Here is a 16,897-nt window from a genome sequence, read left to right as displayed (position 1 = left end):
AGGGCTGCTCGGAGCAGGCGCATAACGTGAGCTTTCTCGTGTTGTGTGTGTGGTCGGACCCCAGACGCGTGCCGGCCGGGGGGAGTCGAGCCTGAGAGCTGAGCAGGGCCGTGACTCAACAGCTGGAGCGCGTTCAAGCACAACGGAGCAGGAGCCTCATTAATAGGGGGATGGAATTAGCAATGAAACGAGTGATGTATTAAAACTTCCAGTCAGAAATCAAGAAACTCAAATCCATAGTAAAGTAATTTTGAAGGGATTTCTTTTTTCCAGTTGTGTGCAGCAACAGAGCATCCAGAGAGATGAAATTATGGGGGGGACGGAAAGTCAGCAGTTCCTTTGAGACAGAAAGACTTTGATACAACAGTATTTTTTTTTTCCCCTTCCAGTTGAAATCACTCCATTGAGTTTACTACCCTGTCTTTTCCCATTCATCTTACAAATATTTGGACACTGCATAGAAGTAACTACGGGGTACCCTCCTGCACACCAGAAAGGAGAAAGACAAGTTCAGAAAGCCAGTGCTGAGACTCCAGTTAAACACTGCTGGTTATTCATCAGTAAGAGGCGAGGGTAATATGATAGAACAATTTCCAGCAGGCAGACTACCAAGTTCAGGAACAATCTCAATGCTGCATTAAGGGGTTTGGTTACTGTAGACAGGCAGGAAGGAGCAGAAGGACAGGAGAAATGGTTTGAGCACTGCCATGGCTCTGTTTTCTGCTTCTCTCTGTATGTTATCAAATTATTTGATCTATAAAGGCATGCTGTGCTGTTTGAACTTTTTAACTGGACAGACATAGGACATGGTAGATATTCAAATTAGGGTATAATGTAATGAAAGTGACTTCCTCAAAGCAGACCAGTGCTATGGTAATCAGCCTAGGAAGCCTTGCTCAGCTGTGTTTTTTGCAGGAGAGTTTCATTGTCATCTGTAAAAGCTTAGGTAACTTACACCTTTGAGCTAGAATGCCTTCCTATTTAAGTGTAACTTCTCTTTTATAGCACTTCATCCAGGTTCATTAACATGCAAGTTCTGTTTATAACACTCGAATGATGTATCTGCTTGAAAAACTATAAAGCCCATCGTGCCGAATAATGTCTGTTGGCATTCACTGAATATAATCACAGTAGCTCCACCGCTGAATTCGTGAATATGGGGAGAGGGACGAGGGCCCGCAGTTTGATGGAGATGCTGTACTGGAGTCACTGACCCACCCTCTGCTCTGTTTAGACAAGTTGCTTCACCTTTGTGCCTGCTTCCCATCTGCAGAGTAAGGTTAAGACCTAACTGTTTAAGGATGAGAAAGATATGTTTGTAATGTGCTTGGAACAGGAAAAGCGCTATTTTAAGTGCTAAGTGTAATTGAGCGTAAGAGAATATTGGTTTGTGACTCATTTGTTTAACTGCAAATGCATCAGAAACTTATGAGCAGATGAGAACTGGAAAATGCTTGTTGTAGATGGAAAGACATGGTAGTAAAAAGCTGCATTAATTTGTGATCTTCAAAGTAGGACTTAGCAGGGCTGTTCAAACAATAACGTTTATTATTTTTGCAAATGTCATCTGGTTTACTTCATTAGTACTATTTTAAGAAGTTCCCATTCTGCTCCAGCCAATTGCTGCTGTCCTTGCTCTGTGGGTCTGTGTCCCCTCGGAGCGTGGCGTGCAAATGATTCAGTGTTTGATGTGACAGAAGGGTAAAGAGAGCAAAAGGCAATGGTTAGGCTGGTGGCGGCGGTGAAGGGAATCTGCTGTCAGCAGAAGAGAAGCTTTCACCACTGACAAGACATCTCCTTTTAGAGGTTCCAGACCGTACGCACACATTGCTTCAGCTGTTCGTGTGCTTGCCCCATAAAGCTGGGTAGAGATGTCTGGTGGAAAGGAGAAAAGGAAATTGTAGTCTTCTGAAATCTCTCTCCCTTCCAAATTTCTTGTCCCTACAAGGCAAAATTATCACCGTAAGCAATGAAGGGTTTTGTAGGTATTGAACATTTTCATACTCAGACTAACAGTTTGAATCTCGCTGCAGCCCATGGAGGAGCCAGATGCAATTTGTTGCTGCTACCATTATTTCCCTGTAGATTAATTATTGTAATTGTTTGCCAGTTCTTGAAAAAAATAAATTCAGAGCCATGACTTTTCTTGGCAAGCGTGCACGTATGGAAATTCTCATATGGTGTATGAAATAAATAGGAATTATTTTGGGGGGGGAGGAGTGCAAGAGCATTATCACAGCGGCCGGGAACTGTTTTCAGTGGTGACCTTCAGCACCCTGTGGAGCCGGAGAGGTTTGAAAGGTTTGGAGATCCCTGTGTGGATGTAAAGCAATGACGTAAATTGTTGCTAAGTTAGGGTGCCAGCTGCTGTAAGTGATTCTTCAGAGGCCAACTGATACGTCTGGATTTATCTGCAGTGACCAAGGTTTTTAGTGCCTCCTTCCCCAGTGCATTAAACAGGACTTTATGATACAAAGAAAACTTTGAAAAACATTTACTCCTGTAAATGGAGAACAGGTCTGCAGCCAGACTAGATTAGAATCAGTGCTGATGCAGCTTCCACTAATAGGATGCCTGCAAAATTTTGATCTAGGGGATATAACTAACCGGAGTTTTGGCTCTGGTGAAGGTGTTAATAGCAGGGTCTTAACACATTACCAGGAAACCAAGTTTAAAGGGAGACGGGCCCTACGGGGAGGCACCAGTTCCTTGTGGTTAGGTAATTTCTGAGTATGAAGAGCGGTCTTTGCGCTGCAGTGTGGTATTTAGCTTCTGGGTGCTAGATTTGACTCAGCAGCCTTTTCTGTTCGCAGTCTGCATGCTAACAAGGTGGTGCAGTGCTGCATGCATGGGACTGTGTCGTTTTGACTCATTACAGCCAGTGCAGTCAATTCCCAAATAATCTAAAAGAAAAATGAAACATACAGCAAAACGGCTTACTTTGCTTGATAATGCAGTTAAAGACAAGTTTGGTATCTTCTGCTGAATTATCTGGGTCACTGGAGAGCAATTCAGACCTTCATTTATTAAAGTGCTCTTTGCTCAAAATACGTTCTAAACTGCTCCCTGCAAGGCAACTTAGTTTTATTTAGCTTCATGGCTAAACAGATAAAAATACATTTCAACAGTAAGTCTGCATATGGCATGATTGCAAACCTTTGAGACTTCTGCTTTTAGATATTAAAAAAACCCCACGAAAATACAATTTTTAAAAGGGTTGAGCAGTTCTGTAATTAATCTTCTTCAAGGATGCCCTGGTATTGAAGTGGTTCCTCTGTTTTCTGGTTTGTCTGGTACATTTGAAGTGAAACCCATTGCGAATGACAACAGCTGGCTTTTTTGTTCAGATTATCCACAGAGCCATATTCAAAGGTGATGCTACCAAGTGGGTAGAGGTAGGGATCAGCAGCCTGGGAAGGGCGTTACATCGGACTGTGTTTTCCTTTCCTGAAGCAGTCACCAGTCCTGGGTCCCGGGCAGAGCCCTGCCTGCACACCCACGGTGGCTACTGACCCCCAGCCAAGACACGGGCAGGAGCTCTGCTCTGCCAGAGGTCTGTGACCAAGTCACTTCATCCCCTTGACTTAGTGGCTCATCTGCAAAAGAGGGATGATGATTACCTCCTTTGTAAAGTACTTTGGGATCTGCCGGAGATAAGTGCTTTTAAGAGAGGTGTTTTTCCTTTCCTCTTCAAGGCACAAGAGCAGTAGCAATCCCGCTGTTGCTGCCTCTGCGCTGCAGCGTTGCTGCTTCCGAGGGGAAGCAGGAAATGATGGTGATACTGCAGTTGGAAACATAGTAGAGAGCCACAATTTTTTTTGTATCCTGTTCCACTCAATAAATTTACATGGTTGCAATGTTTTTCATAGGCTGGTCTTCCAGATAATGCTGTAACACAACTTCCCTGGTTTCACCAAGTTTACCCTAATCCAGTAACGCCTTTCTGTGTCTTTCTAGATTCTGAGCGTTCCCATCTCTCCTCGTTCACTATGAAGTTGAAGGGCAAGTTTCATTCACCAAAAATAAAGAGAACCCCTTCAAAGAAAGGAAAGCAAGCTGACCTGACAGTGAAAACACCAGAGAAGTCAGCGAACAAAGTAAGCAGACGAAGGACATGTTCTGTTAGTCTTGCTGGTTTCTTGTTTGCTAGTACTCAGTTTTATCAAAATCCGCAGCCCTGCTTTCAGTGCGTGACTTTGTCCTCTGCAGAGTTCTGCAGATTTTTCAGGATTCTCAGGGTTACTTTATGGTTAGTAATAAACTGTGCTGTGTAGTATAAAATAAGAGCAACCAAGGCATGTACTTCCCTTTGGAGATCCTGATGAGACCTCCTTCCATAAGCGTTTAAGTATCTCACTATGGAATGTAGTTTATGGCCTGACACATCCTCCCCACATGCACACCCTATGGTTATGCTTACAGCTTCCAAATAACTGCCTGGTTTGGGGTGTGATCCTTTTAAAAACCCCAAAACCCAGGCAAACAAGTCTTGAAGCTGGTCCAAAGATGTGCTCAATCTCTGATGACATCAGCAGGGAGAGTCAAACAGATGCGTTGAAGCAGCTGCTGCTTCCAGCACACGGTTCCTCAGACCCAAGGTACTTCAAGTCCTCTAAGAGCTGAGATCACCACTCTTTCCCAGCACAAACCTATCGAAGTGTTATCTCCTCTGCTGTTGTGACCTGATTATGTAGACTGGAGGCTACCTCTGTAACAGTATTGTTGCAGTCAGTTTTCAAGTATAAATCTAAGCCAAAAGTTAAGAACAGTCGAGGTTATTTATGATAATTTAAAATCTCTCCCAGTTGTTGTTGAGAGTCTCTTCCAATGTGCAGCGCCAGACATGTAAACTTTTTTAGATTATCTCTGCTGAGGATTGTTGTAGCGTTATTGAGAGCGGTCAGCAAGATACAGTTATCTTATGCTGTGCGATGTGCTCAACACCCAGAGAAGTTGCTGCAGGGCTTCCTAGCCCTATTCTGCACCATCAGGTGGAAGATGATGAGGCTTTTATTTCCCAGGCTGTAGGTTCTTTTTCCCCAGGAGGCTATGGATATGATTTCTAGGGAGCTGAGCACCTTGTATGGCTGACTGCTACTAAGAAATAAAAATAAAAAAAAAATCCGGGCATACTCCTTGAAGGCTTTTAATTCCAATGATGTTTCAGGATGGTATATTGAGATAATTTAGAGGCCTTCCTTTAATTTGATATGTGACCACATATTAAATAAATTAGAAAATGAAGAGCCCTTTTCAAAATGCTATTCTATAGCAAATATATATTAGCATGTTAATAATAGATGAAGTTTTTGCTTTTCTTTCTTTTCTCTAAAAAGCAATGCAAGAGGATTTACTGGTAAGGCATGCTGAACATGTAAAACCTTTTTTTATGTACAGATTGGGATTTTTTTATTGGGAAACAAAACACTTGCAATAATTTTTATTATCATACATGATTATTTAAGCTGTATACATTTTTAGACTGTGAAATATTGTTGATTTCTGGCTCATTCCCTATCTATTTTAAGAGCTACTCTCCAACTAAAAATTACTTGGATGTAGTCAGCTCATTAGCTTTGTGGGGAGGGAGTGGAGAAGAGGATATGCCTGGATTGTCACCAGGTTCTCTCACTGGAATACAGACATCAGTTGACAAACAGGAAATACTCTGTCAGAAGACACACTTGATAAACCAAATATCATCCTTTCCTCCCTCTTAAGTACTTAAGATGCTATTTTTATACTCTTGAAGTAGATAATCACTGTAGAGCAGAAATAGCAATACCAAAAATTTATGCAAAATCACTACATGTAACCTGAAGGTTATGCTCAACCCATGCAGACATCTTCCTCTCCTCTTCCCCTTTATACCTAGATGTGGGCAACATAGTGGGCTTTTTTCAGAGCCTCCTTTTGTCCCCTGGACCTTGTCTTTGATTTTTATCGCAGGGCATATTGTAGGAACGGTAGTGTCCTTCGACACTATATGCAAAGTTATGGTAGGTTTTTTACTGCCAAAAGGCAGGGGAAAAAAGGGACTGTTCCAGCTTTTGTAATCAGGTGTATTCTGTACAGCTCATTGTAACCCTTTCTGGGTCAGCTGTATCTCATACATGATGCATTTGTAACGATTCTTTAAGGGAAAACTTCAAAAATCATGCAAAAATATCTATATGTGTCAGGCGGGCAGGGGAGTGGAGACGCGATGTTGTTTTGCCTGAATGTTAAGTTTATCTCATTTAATGCCCAGAAGGGAAATGGGTGAATCAAGTGGTCCTGCTGCTTTAGCAGCTCCCACAGTTACCGAGCTGCTCTCTCACTGGGTTAAGGTAACTGCTGGGGCAAGTTCACCTCTACTGAGAAATAAAATGAGAGATCCATTCAGGTCCCCTCTGCCAACCCAGAGGGGTACCACTGCATGTTCGCTTTGGCTTTAGGAACACACTAAAATGTTTGGTGGAAGAGCTGAATATCGTTAGTCTTGTGAGATGCAGACACTGGAATGTATTAATATCCATCCATCCCACCAGGTTATTACTCCTTTCTCTGGATTTATTGCTGTTGTTTGCAGGCCTCAGTGAGTAAAGCACTGAACACCAGAAACTTCAGCCTTATAGCAACAACTGACATTTATATATCTGAGCTCTATAGCAGAACCTGCAAGCCGGTGTAGGATGTACAGGCTTTCTTCGGGTGTGTTTGTGTGCACGTGTATACCCACATATATATGATACCTTTGGACCTCAAAAATGGATTCTTAAAAAGTGCTCTTATGGGATTGTTACTCAAAGAGCTAACAGGGAAGTTGCAAAAAAAGGGCTGTGTCCCAAATAGTGTCCGGTGGCTGGATTTGCATGCCTTGATGTGCTCAGTGGAAGGATTTGTGTTTCCAGTTGTCATTCTCAGCCCTGAACTCTGAGTCAAGCATCAAGCCCATCCCTCCTCTGTGCCAGGAGAGTGTTTAAGCTATTAAGTCCCAAGCCTTTCTACAGGAAAGAGTTGTTGAATGAAATGCACAAACAGCCATCAGAGCAGGAACTGCAATCCACATTTTTTCACTTTTGTTTGAGAGCTCTGACCACTGGGCCATAGTCATACTCGCTCGGGGAACATACGGGCTCTCCTATCCCTGAAGTGTGTGGTCATTTCATACGAAGTGCAAAACCTTCATGGGAGGGACTGATCCTCTCCAAATCCTGGAATAAACTGTGCAGTGGTGAGGGCACATGCCTGAAAAATGGGAAATGCCATTTTTGACATCAGCGAGTTGCTAGAATGCTCCTCAGCAAGGGAGTTCAGGGCGCTGTGGGCTGCAGAGCAGAACTTGAGGTGCCTGGCAAGCAATATTGTCAAAAAGTGGAATCATCAGCAGCGTTTGGGCCCTTCCCAGTTGAGATGGAAAATGACAGGGTGGTTTGTAGATCTTGGATTGGGACTTCTAAAGTTGGAGCTAGATGGGGCTTGGGACTCTAATCCTTTTATGCAACTGGCCCCAAATTACTAACCGGTGCTGCCTATAAATTGTTCTTCCTAAAACCTTTTGGACTGCTGGCCTGATTTTGCAGAAAAGCAGCAGTTTAACAGCTGACAAGAGTATGGGGAGCACACAATGCCCATAGGTCATTAATTCTTGAAGCTGAATTTACTGAGGAGATAATGGATGAAACCTGACTCTGCTAAGCTCTCTGCTCCCTTTCTAGCAGTGTTCAGTAGTTAATTTAAATCTCACTTAGGAACTACTTGTAGCATTAAGAGTCCTCCAGGCATACTCCGGTAAACTTTTAAAAAATATCCCTGTCCAGAATGCCATTAAGATATCATGTATCACTTCTGAATTTCCTCTTCTAGTGTTGGTGGTGGCACAGAAGTTGGTGACCACAACTCAGCTTTATTCCAATGAATTGTTCCCTTCTGCAACATTCATTCACCGGTGCCAAAACTTAACTTTCCCAGTCTGTCCCCATGGAAAGCATGTGAGTTCCCTTGTTGCAGCAGCATCACAAAATGACTTAGGTTGGAGGCTGATCAGAATGGAGTTTCTTATTTGGGAATGGAGACACAAGACTACCACCCACTTTCATACAAGTAGGCGTACTGGAGTCAGCAGAATTACTCAGCATAGTAAGGATGAACACCGCATATGTCGTTGAAACTATCAGGGATGGGTATAAAAATGGAGCCATGTTGTTTGGATTGTTCTGGAGTTCAAAAGTTTTTCTGATTGTGGTTTGTTTTTCTCTTTCCCTTTGGCCAATCCACTGAATTTACTGATTAAAAAGACCTTTTGGTAGTGAGATGTGCTTAAGGTAAAAGGAGTTTGATCGCATCAGAGGGGCAACTCTATTTAAAACCAGTAGTTGTTGCTTCCTTTCTTGTGTTATCATTACTATCTGCACTTGGTATCATTTTTTTTTTCTTTCACCCTCCCAGTTTGGCTTCTGGGTTTCAAAGCAGTGCCCTTCATGTCATCAGCAGTGTTAATCTTGGCCTAAAACTGATCAAGATTAGCCTTCAGTTTAGAATGCACATAATTCAGAAAGTTAAAGTGTGGGTGCAATTTTGCACTGACTATTCTTTTAAAAGAGTAGTAATTCAATTTAGAAGTGTTTGTGGCAGAAGGGATTTTCTCCAGTCCTCATGGAAAGTACCTCATTTGGTGTCACTGTACTTCAGGTAGGGCCCTTAAAAATCCTGAGGTTTTAACATATCTCTCCTTTTTTCCTCCTCTTTAGAATGTATCATGGCTAGAGGAGAAGGAGAAGGAGGTCGTCAGTGCATTGCGCTACTTTAAGACTATTGTGGACAAAATGGCAATTGATAAGAAAGTATTAGAGATGCTGCCAGGCTCAGCAAGTAAAGTGCTGGAAGCCATCCTGCCCTTGGTGCAAACTGATCCACGCATCCAGCAAAGGTAGGTTTCCTACTTGGGTTTTGAGACTATGACAAACCAGCGGGCTCCCAGCTTCTTCCCTTCTTGTGTGTGAAGAATCACATTGTGCAGGAGACAGGAAATGCTGCAGTGGCTAATGAAGTGACGGCTATTTTTACTAATTACGTGGTAGTTTTCAAACATAATTTAAAAGCAGATTCCCTGCTGCGAAGAAGCCTGTGCTGTGGAAAGATAAAGCAAATCAGAATGGTTTCAGAGAGGAGGAAGGGCTGATTCTTAGCATAACCTTGGAAATTCATCATTTACTAGGGGAAGATTCCCCTCAGATGCTATACTGTTTCTGCAGTCCATGGTGGTATCCTAAAAGCTAACAAATCCAATAGCTTTTACCTGAAAAAGAGTGTATCTTCAGAGTAATCCCTCTTTGTGTTCAGTTTATCCACCCTGATACTAGAGGAGTCTGAGCCTGCACTCTTAACTGCTTTTTTTTATTTTACTGGATCTGATACAGAACAGAAGTAAGCAGATGTACTTCAGTAGATTAACCAGTCCAAGTTCATTCCTGTGCACTCTCAGCAGATTATTTGTTTGTTTTAACAGATTGTGTGTATTATGTTTTAACCAGTTAGTGGGTTTGAAGCCAGAAAAGAAGTAGAAATTTGCCATAGCGAAGCTCAGCATGGATTATAAGAATTTGTGAAGTTGTCAAGCCATAGAGATATAGCTGCTGTTCATCCCATAGATACTGGAGCAACTGATTTACACAAAACAAGCAATCATTGTTGAATAATACAGAAAGAGCAAAATTAGCACAGACAGAGAAAAGCACAAAACTAGGCGGAGAAATGCAGGTGTTTGGTTCCTGAAGTCCTGCCAGTTTTTGTGCTTGTTCCTATTTGTTTTCCCATTATCTCCAAAATTTTTGTTTCAAGATGCTTATTTCAATTCTGGTGCAAGAAAGGTTTATAGTGTCGTCAGGACAGCAGTAGGGTGCCAAATATTTTGCAAACAGAGATGCTTAGCTGTGTTTGGCCTCAGTGGATAGGCCAGGGTTGTATCTGACAGTACAAAAGGAAGGAGGCAATGGGCGAGTATCAGAGCTGTGGCGTGGACAGGAGAGATCCAATTTAGGTTAGATCTGTAGAACTACAAAGAGCAATAGCTGTTAGAATGGGAACATTCATCAGGCTTCTGGATACAGACACAAAAGTTTCTTCAGTTGCTATCAGGTTTCCCACAGCCATTAAATTCCTGACAAGCACCTGCTTTCACTTAATAAAAGAAAGAATGAACTTTCCCCTTACACCAGGAGAACATGTAAAATGTCAGCAAATATTTTTAGGGTAGAACATGTCATCTTTATAGTCACTTGCTTTGATTGGTGTATCCACTGGGTGTCCACTGGGTGATCTTTCCTTCCAAGAGTATATTTGGAAATAAATACCAACTAAGTGGTCTCCAGCAGCAGCAGCAGTATTTCAGACAGTTCTATTCTTCAAATGCCTTTTACCCTCTCTCTTAGTAGTGAACCAATGCAGCCTTGACAGTTAGATATCCATATTTACCCATATAAGCAGAATTTTCATAGTGAGTAGTCAATGGAGTCCTCGACATAGTGATAAGTCTCTCTTTCTGGAAATGGTATGTATTACAGCACAGATCCCGTATGTATGTTCTGCCTTGTTTAACCTCACAGAAAAAAAGGGGATCTGGCATTTTCAAAAAGCCATGTCCTTTCGTGCCTACCTATGCACTTTATTTTTTTGAGTAGTGGCAGGACACGAAGGGTTGATTTTGATAACAAATCTCCCTCAAGAAAAGTGAGCAAGACTTGAGTCAGTGTGGAAGAAAGCCCTACAATTATTGTTGGACTTCTTTTTGCTTTAGGGGAAGCATTTGCATCAAGGAAAAAAGTAATTAAATCTAGCACAAAATGGGCTTTCAATTACCACCTCCTTAGAAGGAAGCAGACTGAAGATTAATGGCAAAGAAATCAAAGCCTTAGAAAGAGATGGGGGAGGACCCTATTTAGGAAATATCTCCTACCAAGCTAATTTCATTTGAAATTAGAACAAATGGCAAGCAGCATGCTTTTTTAAAAAAAAAAGACCAGCCAAAGAAAAAAGTACTTGCTGTTGTTTGTATCCCCCCTGGTTGTAACTTGACAATAGTTCTTTCCCCAGTCCTGCAAACTTCATTCACCTAAATAATCTCATTGAAGCTTGTGGGCTTGATTCTCGTTTCGCAGATAATGAAATTACTGGAGTTAAGCCAGTGTAAAATTGATACCAAAGAGAAATGGGGAGATTTGGAACACTCATATCAGTTAATGATTGCAAGATTACACCTTCTCTTATCTGTTTATGATTTTGATGCAGTTTGAAATCGTTTTAACTTTACCAAGAATTGTGGAAGTGTTGCCATCAGCAGTACTGTTAACACACCTTGTTTAGTAATGAAGTAAGTGTTTTCAGAATGGCCGGGAAAATGCCTGTGAGCACTGCTGTTACAGTTAACTTTTATTTAGAGTTGTCATCCTTCCAAAATTCTTTTTTTTTTTCCCTTCAGAACAATAGCTTCAATTCTGTTTCTCATTAAAACAAAACAAAGCAACACCCTTCCTATTCCAAACCTGAAATTCATTCAGTTCAATTTCTGTAAAGAAGCAGGTTTTAATTACATGTTTTCAGGCATTATAAACAGTGAGGAAATGATTTGTAAAGGAATGAATACAGTCAGCTCTCAATTATTCAAGACATTTTTGGGGACAGTTAATAAGGAAGAAGCAAGGCATAGATAAAACTGAAATAATATAACTTAGACTTAAATACGGGACTTAAATATTTACCTTTGAAGTTAAGGCATAGGATGGAGCTGTAAATTAAAATGGAAAGCATGTTCTTTTTAGCATTGCTGTGTTAACCTGCAGCCCAGATAATTCAGTTAACTGAGAATGAACTGTTGATTGTACCTTCACACTGTCGTCCCATTTGGTGCTGAAGAACGGGAGAGCGACTGCAGTGGAGGGGAAACCCGGGCTTTGTCACCTGCTAAACACAAATTCTAAATGTCAGAGAGAAAAGGAGAACAATCACATTTTTAACAGTGTGAAATGCACTTTAAATCAAGCACTCTCGTAACATTTGATTAGTATCTCCATAATTTCATTTTGTTCTTTTTTCTCAACTATTTCCTTCCCTGCCATCCAGTTCTGCCATCTCATCCTGCTATAGCCGTGTGTACCAGAGTCTGGCCAATCTAATTCGCTGGTCAGATCAAGTGATGCTGGAAGGTGTGAATTCAGAAGACAAAGAGATGGTGACAACAGTGAAGGGTGTCATAAAAGCTGTTCTGGATGGAGTCAAGGTACATGACACAAATATTGTAAATTATATTATATAAAGTATATAGTAATGTATTTTAGAAGAGATCTAGTTCAAAGAGGTTTTTAAGTGCAGGTAAAATATAAAGAGTCTATCCTTGCCTTCAGTAAACTACCTTTTAAACCAACTGCTCCATAAGTGAAATGATCCTGCTCGGTGCACTGGTTAAAGACTAGCACAAATGGTTTGGCTATTAGCATGCGCTCCTGAAATGCCCACCCTGGCATTTGGATGAATTGGAAGAAGCAATAAATCTTTATTGAGCATTGTGTTAAATTTTCAACAAGTCATTCCCAGTCTCCCATGCAGATTTGCAAGACAGAGTTTCCATATTTTCTGTCCAGGCACAATATAATGGAAATGCTTCCTGTCAATGCCCACAGAGAATCAAAAGACTCCAGCTCCATCTTTTAACATAAATTTCAAGGCATTCGTCAGTGATACATCACCACTTTCAGCAGTGGGATTAGGGTGTGGAACGGGTGATGAGCTAAGCTCAGTTTTGTGGAGATTAATTTTGCATAACTTATGGCAACGTTTAACAGAAACCTTTGTATCCTTTGTGAGACCTGCTTATAGCATTCCCTCCCTGCCCCACCCAGGGAGAGCTGTTGGCTTTCCTGCTGTTTCCCGGTAAGCTTTTGGTACCCCTTATTTCTGTTTCCCAGGCTTGTTTCTGGGCTGATGGCCACAGAAGCTGTTCATTCAGCTGTCCTAGCACTGCAGTTAAAAGTTTGCTTGACCTGGGCTCAGAGCACCAGTGGAGAGACCATCATATTTCCTGGGAACCTTACTGTGCAAACCGTAGAGAAGGTTAAGCCTCTTTCAACAGCAGGGCTGAATCTAAAGGGGAATATTTAGATCAAATACAGAAGGAAAGTTGGGGTAAGAGTTCTAAGAACTGCAGCAGGTGTTTCAACTCGATTGGTGTATCAGGAACAGGCATCTATCACTGTACTCAAACTCAGCTTAGGTTTTATTAACTGGAGCTGAATGCAAAAATGAAGTGCATCTCCCAGGGTTTGGCTATCACGTTTTCAGGAGTCTTGGTGTGGTGTTTGCATGCTCTGAATATCTCTTTAATATCTCACAGATACTAAAATCTACTATTACTTATCAAGCCTTTTAAACAAATAGCTTTGAAACAAAGCATTCCCATCACCTAAAGAAGATGGATTTTCCAGGATTGTTTTGCACAATATGCACTTTAAGCTCCAGATTTGAAAAGTAAAGCCGATCTTAAATTTGCACAGCAGGATGGAGAAAAAGAGTTTAGCGTAAAGTCTCAGCAGCTGTTAGTGTTGGAATTCAGCAGCAATTTGCAGTACGTGAAAATCTGCACTGTGGTATCTGAACCGTAATACCCCAGCAAATAGCGAGACAGTTCATTCTGTTATCACTTAATGAATCTGCACAATCCCATGGAGAGCCATGTTATCAGCAGATCCAGGAGAGAGTTGTGTAGTCTTATTGCATGAGACTTGGACATCTGCTGTCCTTTCACTTGAAGCAATATTTAAACCCTCAGTACCTGTTGCCTTCCAGCCAAAGCAGTGTGCCTGTGTGGATGGGCGGAAGGGCTCGGATGCCTGCTCTGCCCGCGCCGCAACTCAGCCTGGGCTGGAAGCGATGCAGGCGTGTCCCTACAGTGCCAAGCCTGAGCTATTAAGCCCCGCTGAGCAGCATGGCTATATCAGTCTCTACTTTGTTGTTAGACTAAAAGTTATTTTGGCCTTCCAGTTGGAGCTGGCTTATGTCTGGTCAGCTTGGAGCACGGTTAGAGCAGATGTGTGGCCGTGTGGGTAGATGCGAATGTGTCTGCCCATCAACAGGTCAGCATTTGGAAGCGGTGTGCACTCATCTCCTTCTGCATAGCGAGGAACAAGGTTTATTTTAGAAGGGCCAAGCCAGCTTTCAGATCTGGAAGCAGAACTGAGAAGTTGGACACTTCTCTGCTGTGGAGAGCCTTTTTGTTTTTCTGGCAGATCACACAAGATCCACTTCCACATTTCAGTGCTTACTTCCCCCTTTATTTTCAGAATTGAGCATAAAGGAGCCACTTGTTCACTTGTGTTATTTGCTGTTTTGATCTCAGGTTTTAGTGCCTTGCTAGGCATATATAAAAAGAAAAGAAAAAAAATTCCTTGTTTTGATTATGTAACTTCTTAAAAATCCATCTCCTTTTGGAATTTACAGCTGAAGAAGCATGCTGAAGTAGCATAAATTTGTAGAGAGGCTTTAATTATCTCTAATTACTACTGCAGGAATCTCTTTACTTGCTGGTAAGGAATAGCATAATGTGCATCTGGCTTGGTTGTGTGCTGATAACCTCTGTGTGTACACTGAAGATCTTGGCTTGATTTTCAAACACTAGTTCTCATTTTGGGGTTAGTAGAGAGGAGAGAAGGTCTGGGCCCGGGGAATCTGGTGGTAGTTGTTAAATTTTGGAGGAAAAGAGGATCCTCTCATGTATCATCAATCATATGTTGTCTCAGTGTCTCTGGTGGAAGGTGTTTTGGGGTTTTTTTTCACAGCAGCAATGGTTTGAATCATTATAAAGGTACTCTTTAGCCAGATTGGATTGGTTTTCTACCCTGTTGTAACCTACCCTTGATTGGCTTAGAGTAGACTTGGTAGTGTAGTTTAATGGTTGGACTGGATGATCTTAAAGGTCTTTTCCAACCTAAACGATTCTATGATTCTATGATTCTATGCTCCCATATGGTGGACAACCGTGTGTCCATTATGACTGGCAAAGTAGGAAAACTGAGCGCTTCGGCCCCGAGTGTCAGGGGCTCAGCAGCGCTGCTGCAGCACAGCTGCCACCACTGCAGTCTGCAAGCCTGGCCTTGGTTTGGTTTAGGGTGTTAAACGTGGTGAAGAAAGGTGAGGAAAAGGAGACGTGACGTTTACCCTTCCATAGCCCTTTCAGGGGGATGTTTAAGGAGTATTTTGGCTTTTGGTTTGAATGCCCGCACTTTTTCTTTCCCTTATTGTGCCCATACGCATTGTGTGGAGTCACTGTTCGTGCTGGTGGGAACCCGATAGCCCCACGGGGTCTGACGCTCGGTCCATGGAAGTGCATGAGAGTCTGCAGAAACCTCTTCAGCGGTGGAAGTTTGTCCAGAGGGCTGGAAGGTGGCAATCCATTGTGTCATCACTCACTCCTGACGGTGACTTGGACCATGGTGCCAGCTGCAGCCAGAAGAGTCAAATGGTGTCACTGTGATTTCCAAATCATCCGATTTATAGAAAAGCCTTGTTTGGGGTTTGTAGGCTCCCAGGTCCTACAGTTGTTTGTCCTAGTGATGTTCTGTAAACTTTAAAAGGGGAATTTCAAAAGTCTAAAAGAAATAGCAAGTTTTTAATTAAAGATTGTTCATCCTGAAAGAAGTGATGAAACAGAGGAAAGTACATATTTTTTAAAAATTGTTTCTGTTGAGTAACTGGGGACACTCAGTAGAGAAGTCTGAGGTCATTTCAGTGTTCGTGTTACCACTGTAGTTCTTCTGTGATTGAAGGGCTCTAATTATTTCACCTTTCTATGTACTGTGTAACGTACATTACCACAGTGGAGCTGATAAGTTGTGAAAAGCCCAGTTGGTCTGTTGTTCCTTGTTGCAGAGTATTTCCCCGCAGGGGGACGTGGCCATCCTTGGAGGTGGGAGCTGGCCAGGCTGGTCGGCTGTGGTCAACTTGGTGCTGTGCTTTTTCTCATCAGGGCACTTTTCAGAACACGCTGTTCCTTGCCAGGGCTCTTGTCTGTCTGTCCCAGACAGGAACATCTTCGTAGCATTAGCATGCATGGACATCTGCGTGTGCTCTGTTTGCGCTCTCTCTTCTTTCCCCACATGTGGGATTTTCCAGGACAACTGGAAAGCTGACTCTTTTAAGTCATGTTTTTGGTTGACACGATGTAAATTATTTTTGAGCACAAGCTCACACCAAGAATGTCAGTAGAACATCAAAACTGGTATCAGCTGTGGTGGGCACTTGGACTGCGTTTGCTGTCCTTTGTGTGTCCAGTGCAGCACTTCATGTCTCTTGTTGTGCATGTGTTGAGCCATAGAAGTTCAGCTTTAAATAGAGCCTTGTATAAAAATACAAGAACTAGAATAGTTCTCTTCCTCAGAAGGGTGATGACGATAGCATTCCAGTTGCAGTTATTGCAGAGAGCAATGACAGTTGTTTCCAAGCTCAACAGACATGAACGTGAAGATAATACTGGAACGATGACAGTGTACTTCAGGCTGCTTTAAAAAAAAAAAAATTAAAAATTGATCCCATATAGTTTCCTTTGCATAATATGCTGGGACGCCAATACTGGCAGGAAGCAGTGCCAGTTTTCCAGCCTGCCTCCAAGAGGGCATGTGTTTGTATCTGTGAGCAGTAGGTCTATTTGTCGGCCTCAGACATCCATAAAATGTTCTCTCTATCTTTCTGGCGTGAATGATTGTTGTTTTGACTGCTGGCAGACTTGTAGTTCAGGATTATCATGCCCTTATCTCTTTATCCAGAGCCTTATCTGCCTATAACAGATACACTACAGTAGCTCCTTGAATGATTAAGACTTCCATTGCTAAGATGTTAAAAGATGGCTTCAGGGGAAGCAGGCCTTTTAATA

The 16,897-nt window shown here is 42.1% G+C and overlaps 1 protein-coding gene across 1 annotated transcript in view; it reads left to right on the top strand.

Moving 5' to 3' along the window:
• RAPGEF1 (Rap guanine nucleotide exchange factor 1) overlaps positions 1-16,897 on the top strand; it is an 85,665-nt gene that overhangs the window by 28,535 nt on the left and 40,233 nt on the right. The window contains exons 2-4 of the mRNA XM_075716089.1: positions 3,958-4,097; positions 8,733-8,911; positions 12,100-12,256. Coding sequence (XP_075572204.1) covers positions 3,958-4,097; positions 8,733-8,911; positions 12,100-12,256 — 476 coding nt within the window. The remainder of the gene's footprint in view (positions 1-3,957; positions 4,098-8,732; positions 8,912-12,099; positions 12,257-16,897) is intronic.

The sequence above is a fragment of the Pelecanus crispus genome, chromosome 9 (assembly GCF_030463565.1).
Source record: "Pelecanus crispus isolate bPelCri1 chromosome 9, bPelCri1.pri, whole genome shotgun sequence".
NCBI lineage: Eukaryota > Metazoa > Chordata > Aves > Pelecaniformes > Pelecanidae > Pelecanus > Pelecanus crispus.
This window is presented reverse-complemented; position numbering and strand designations above follow the sequence as displayed.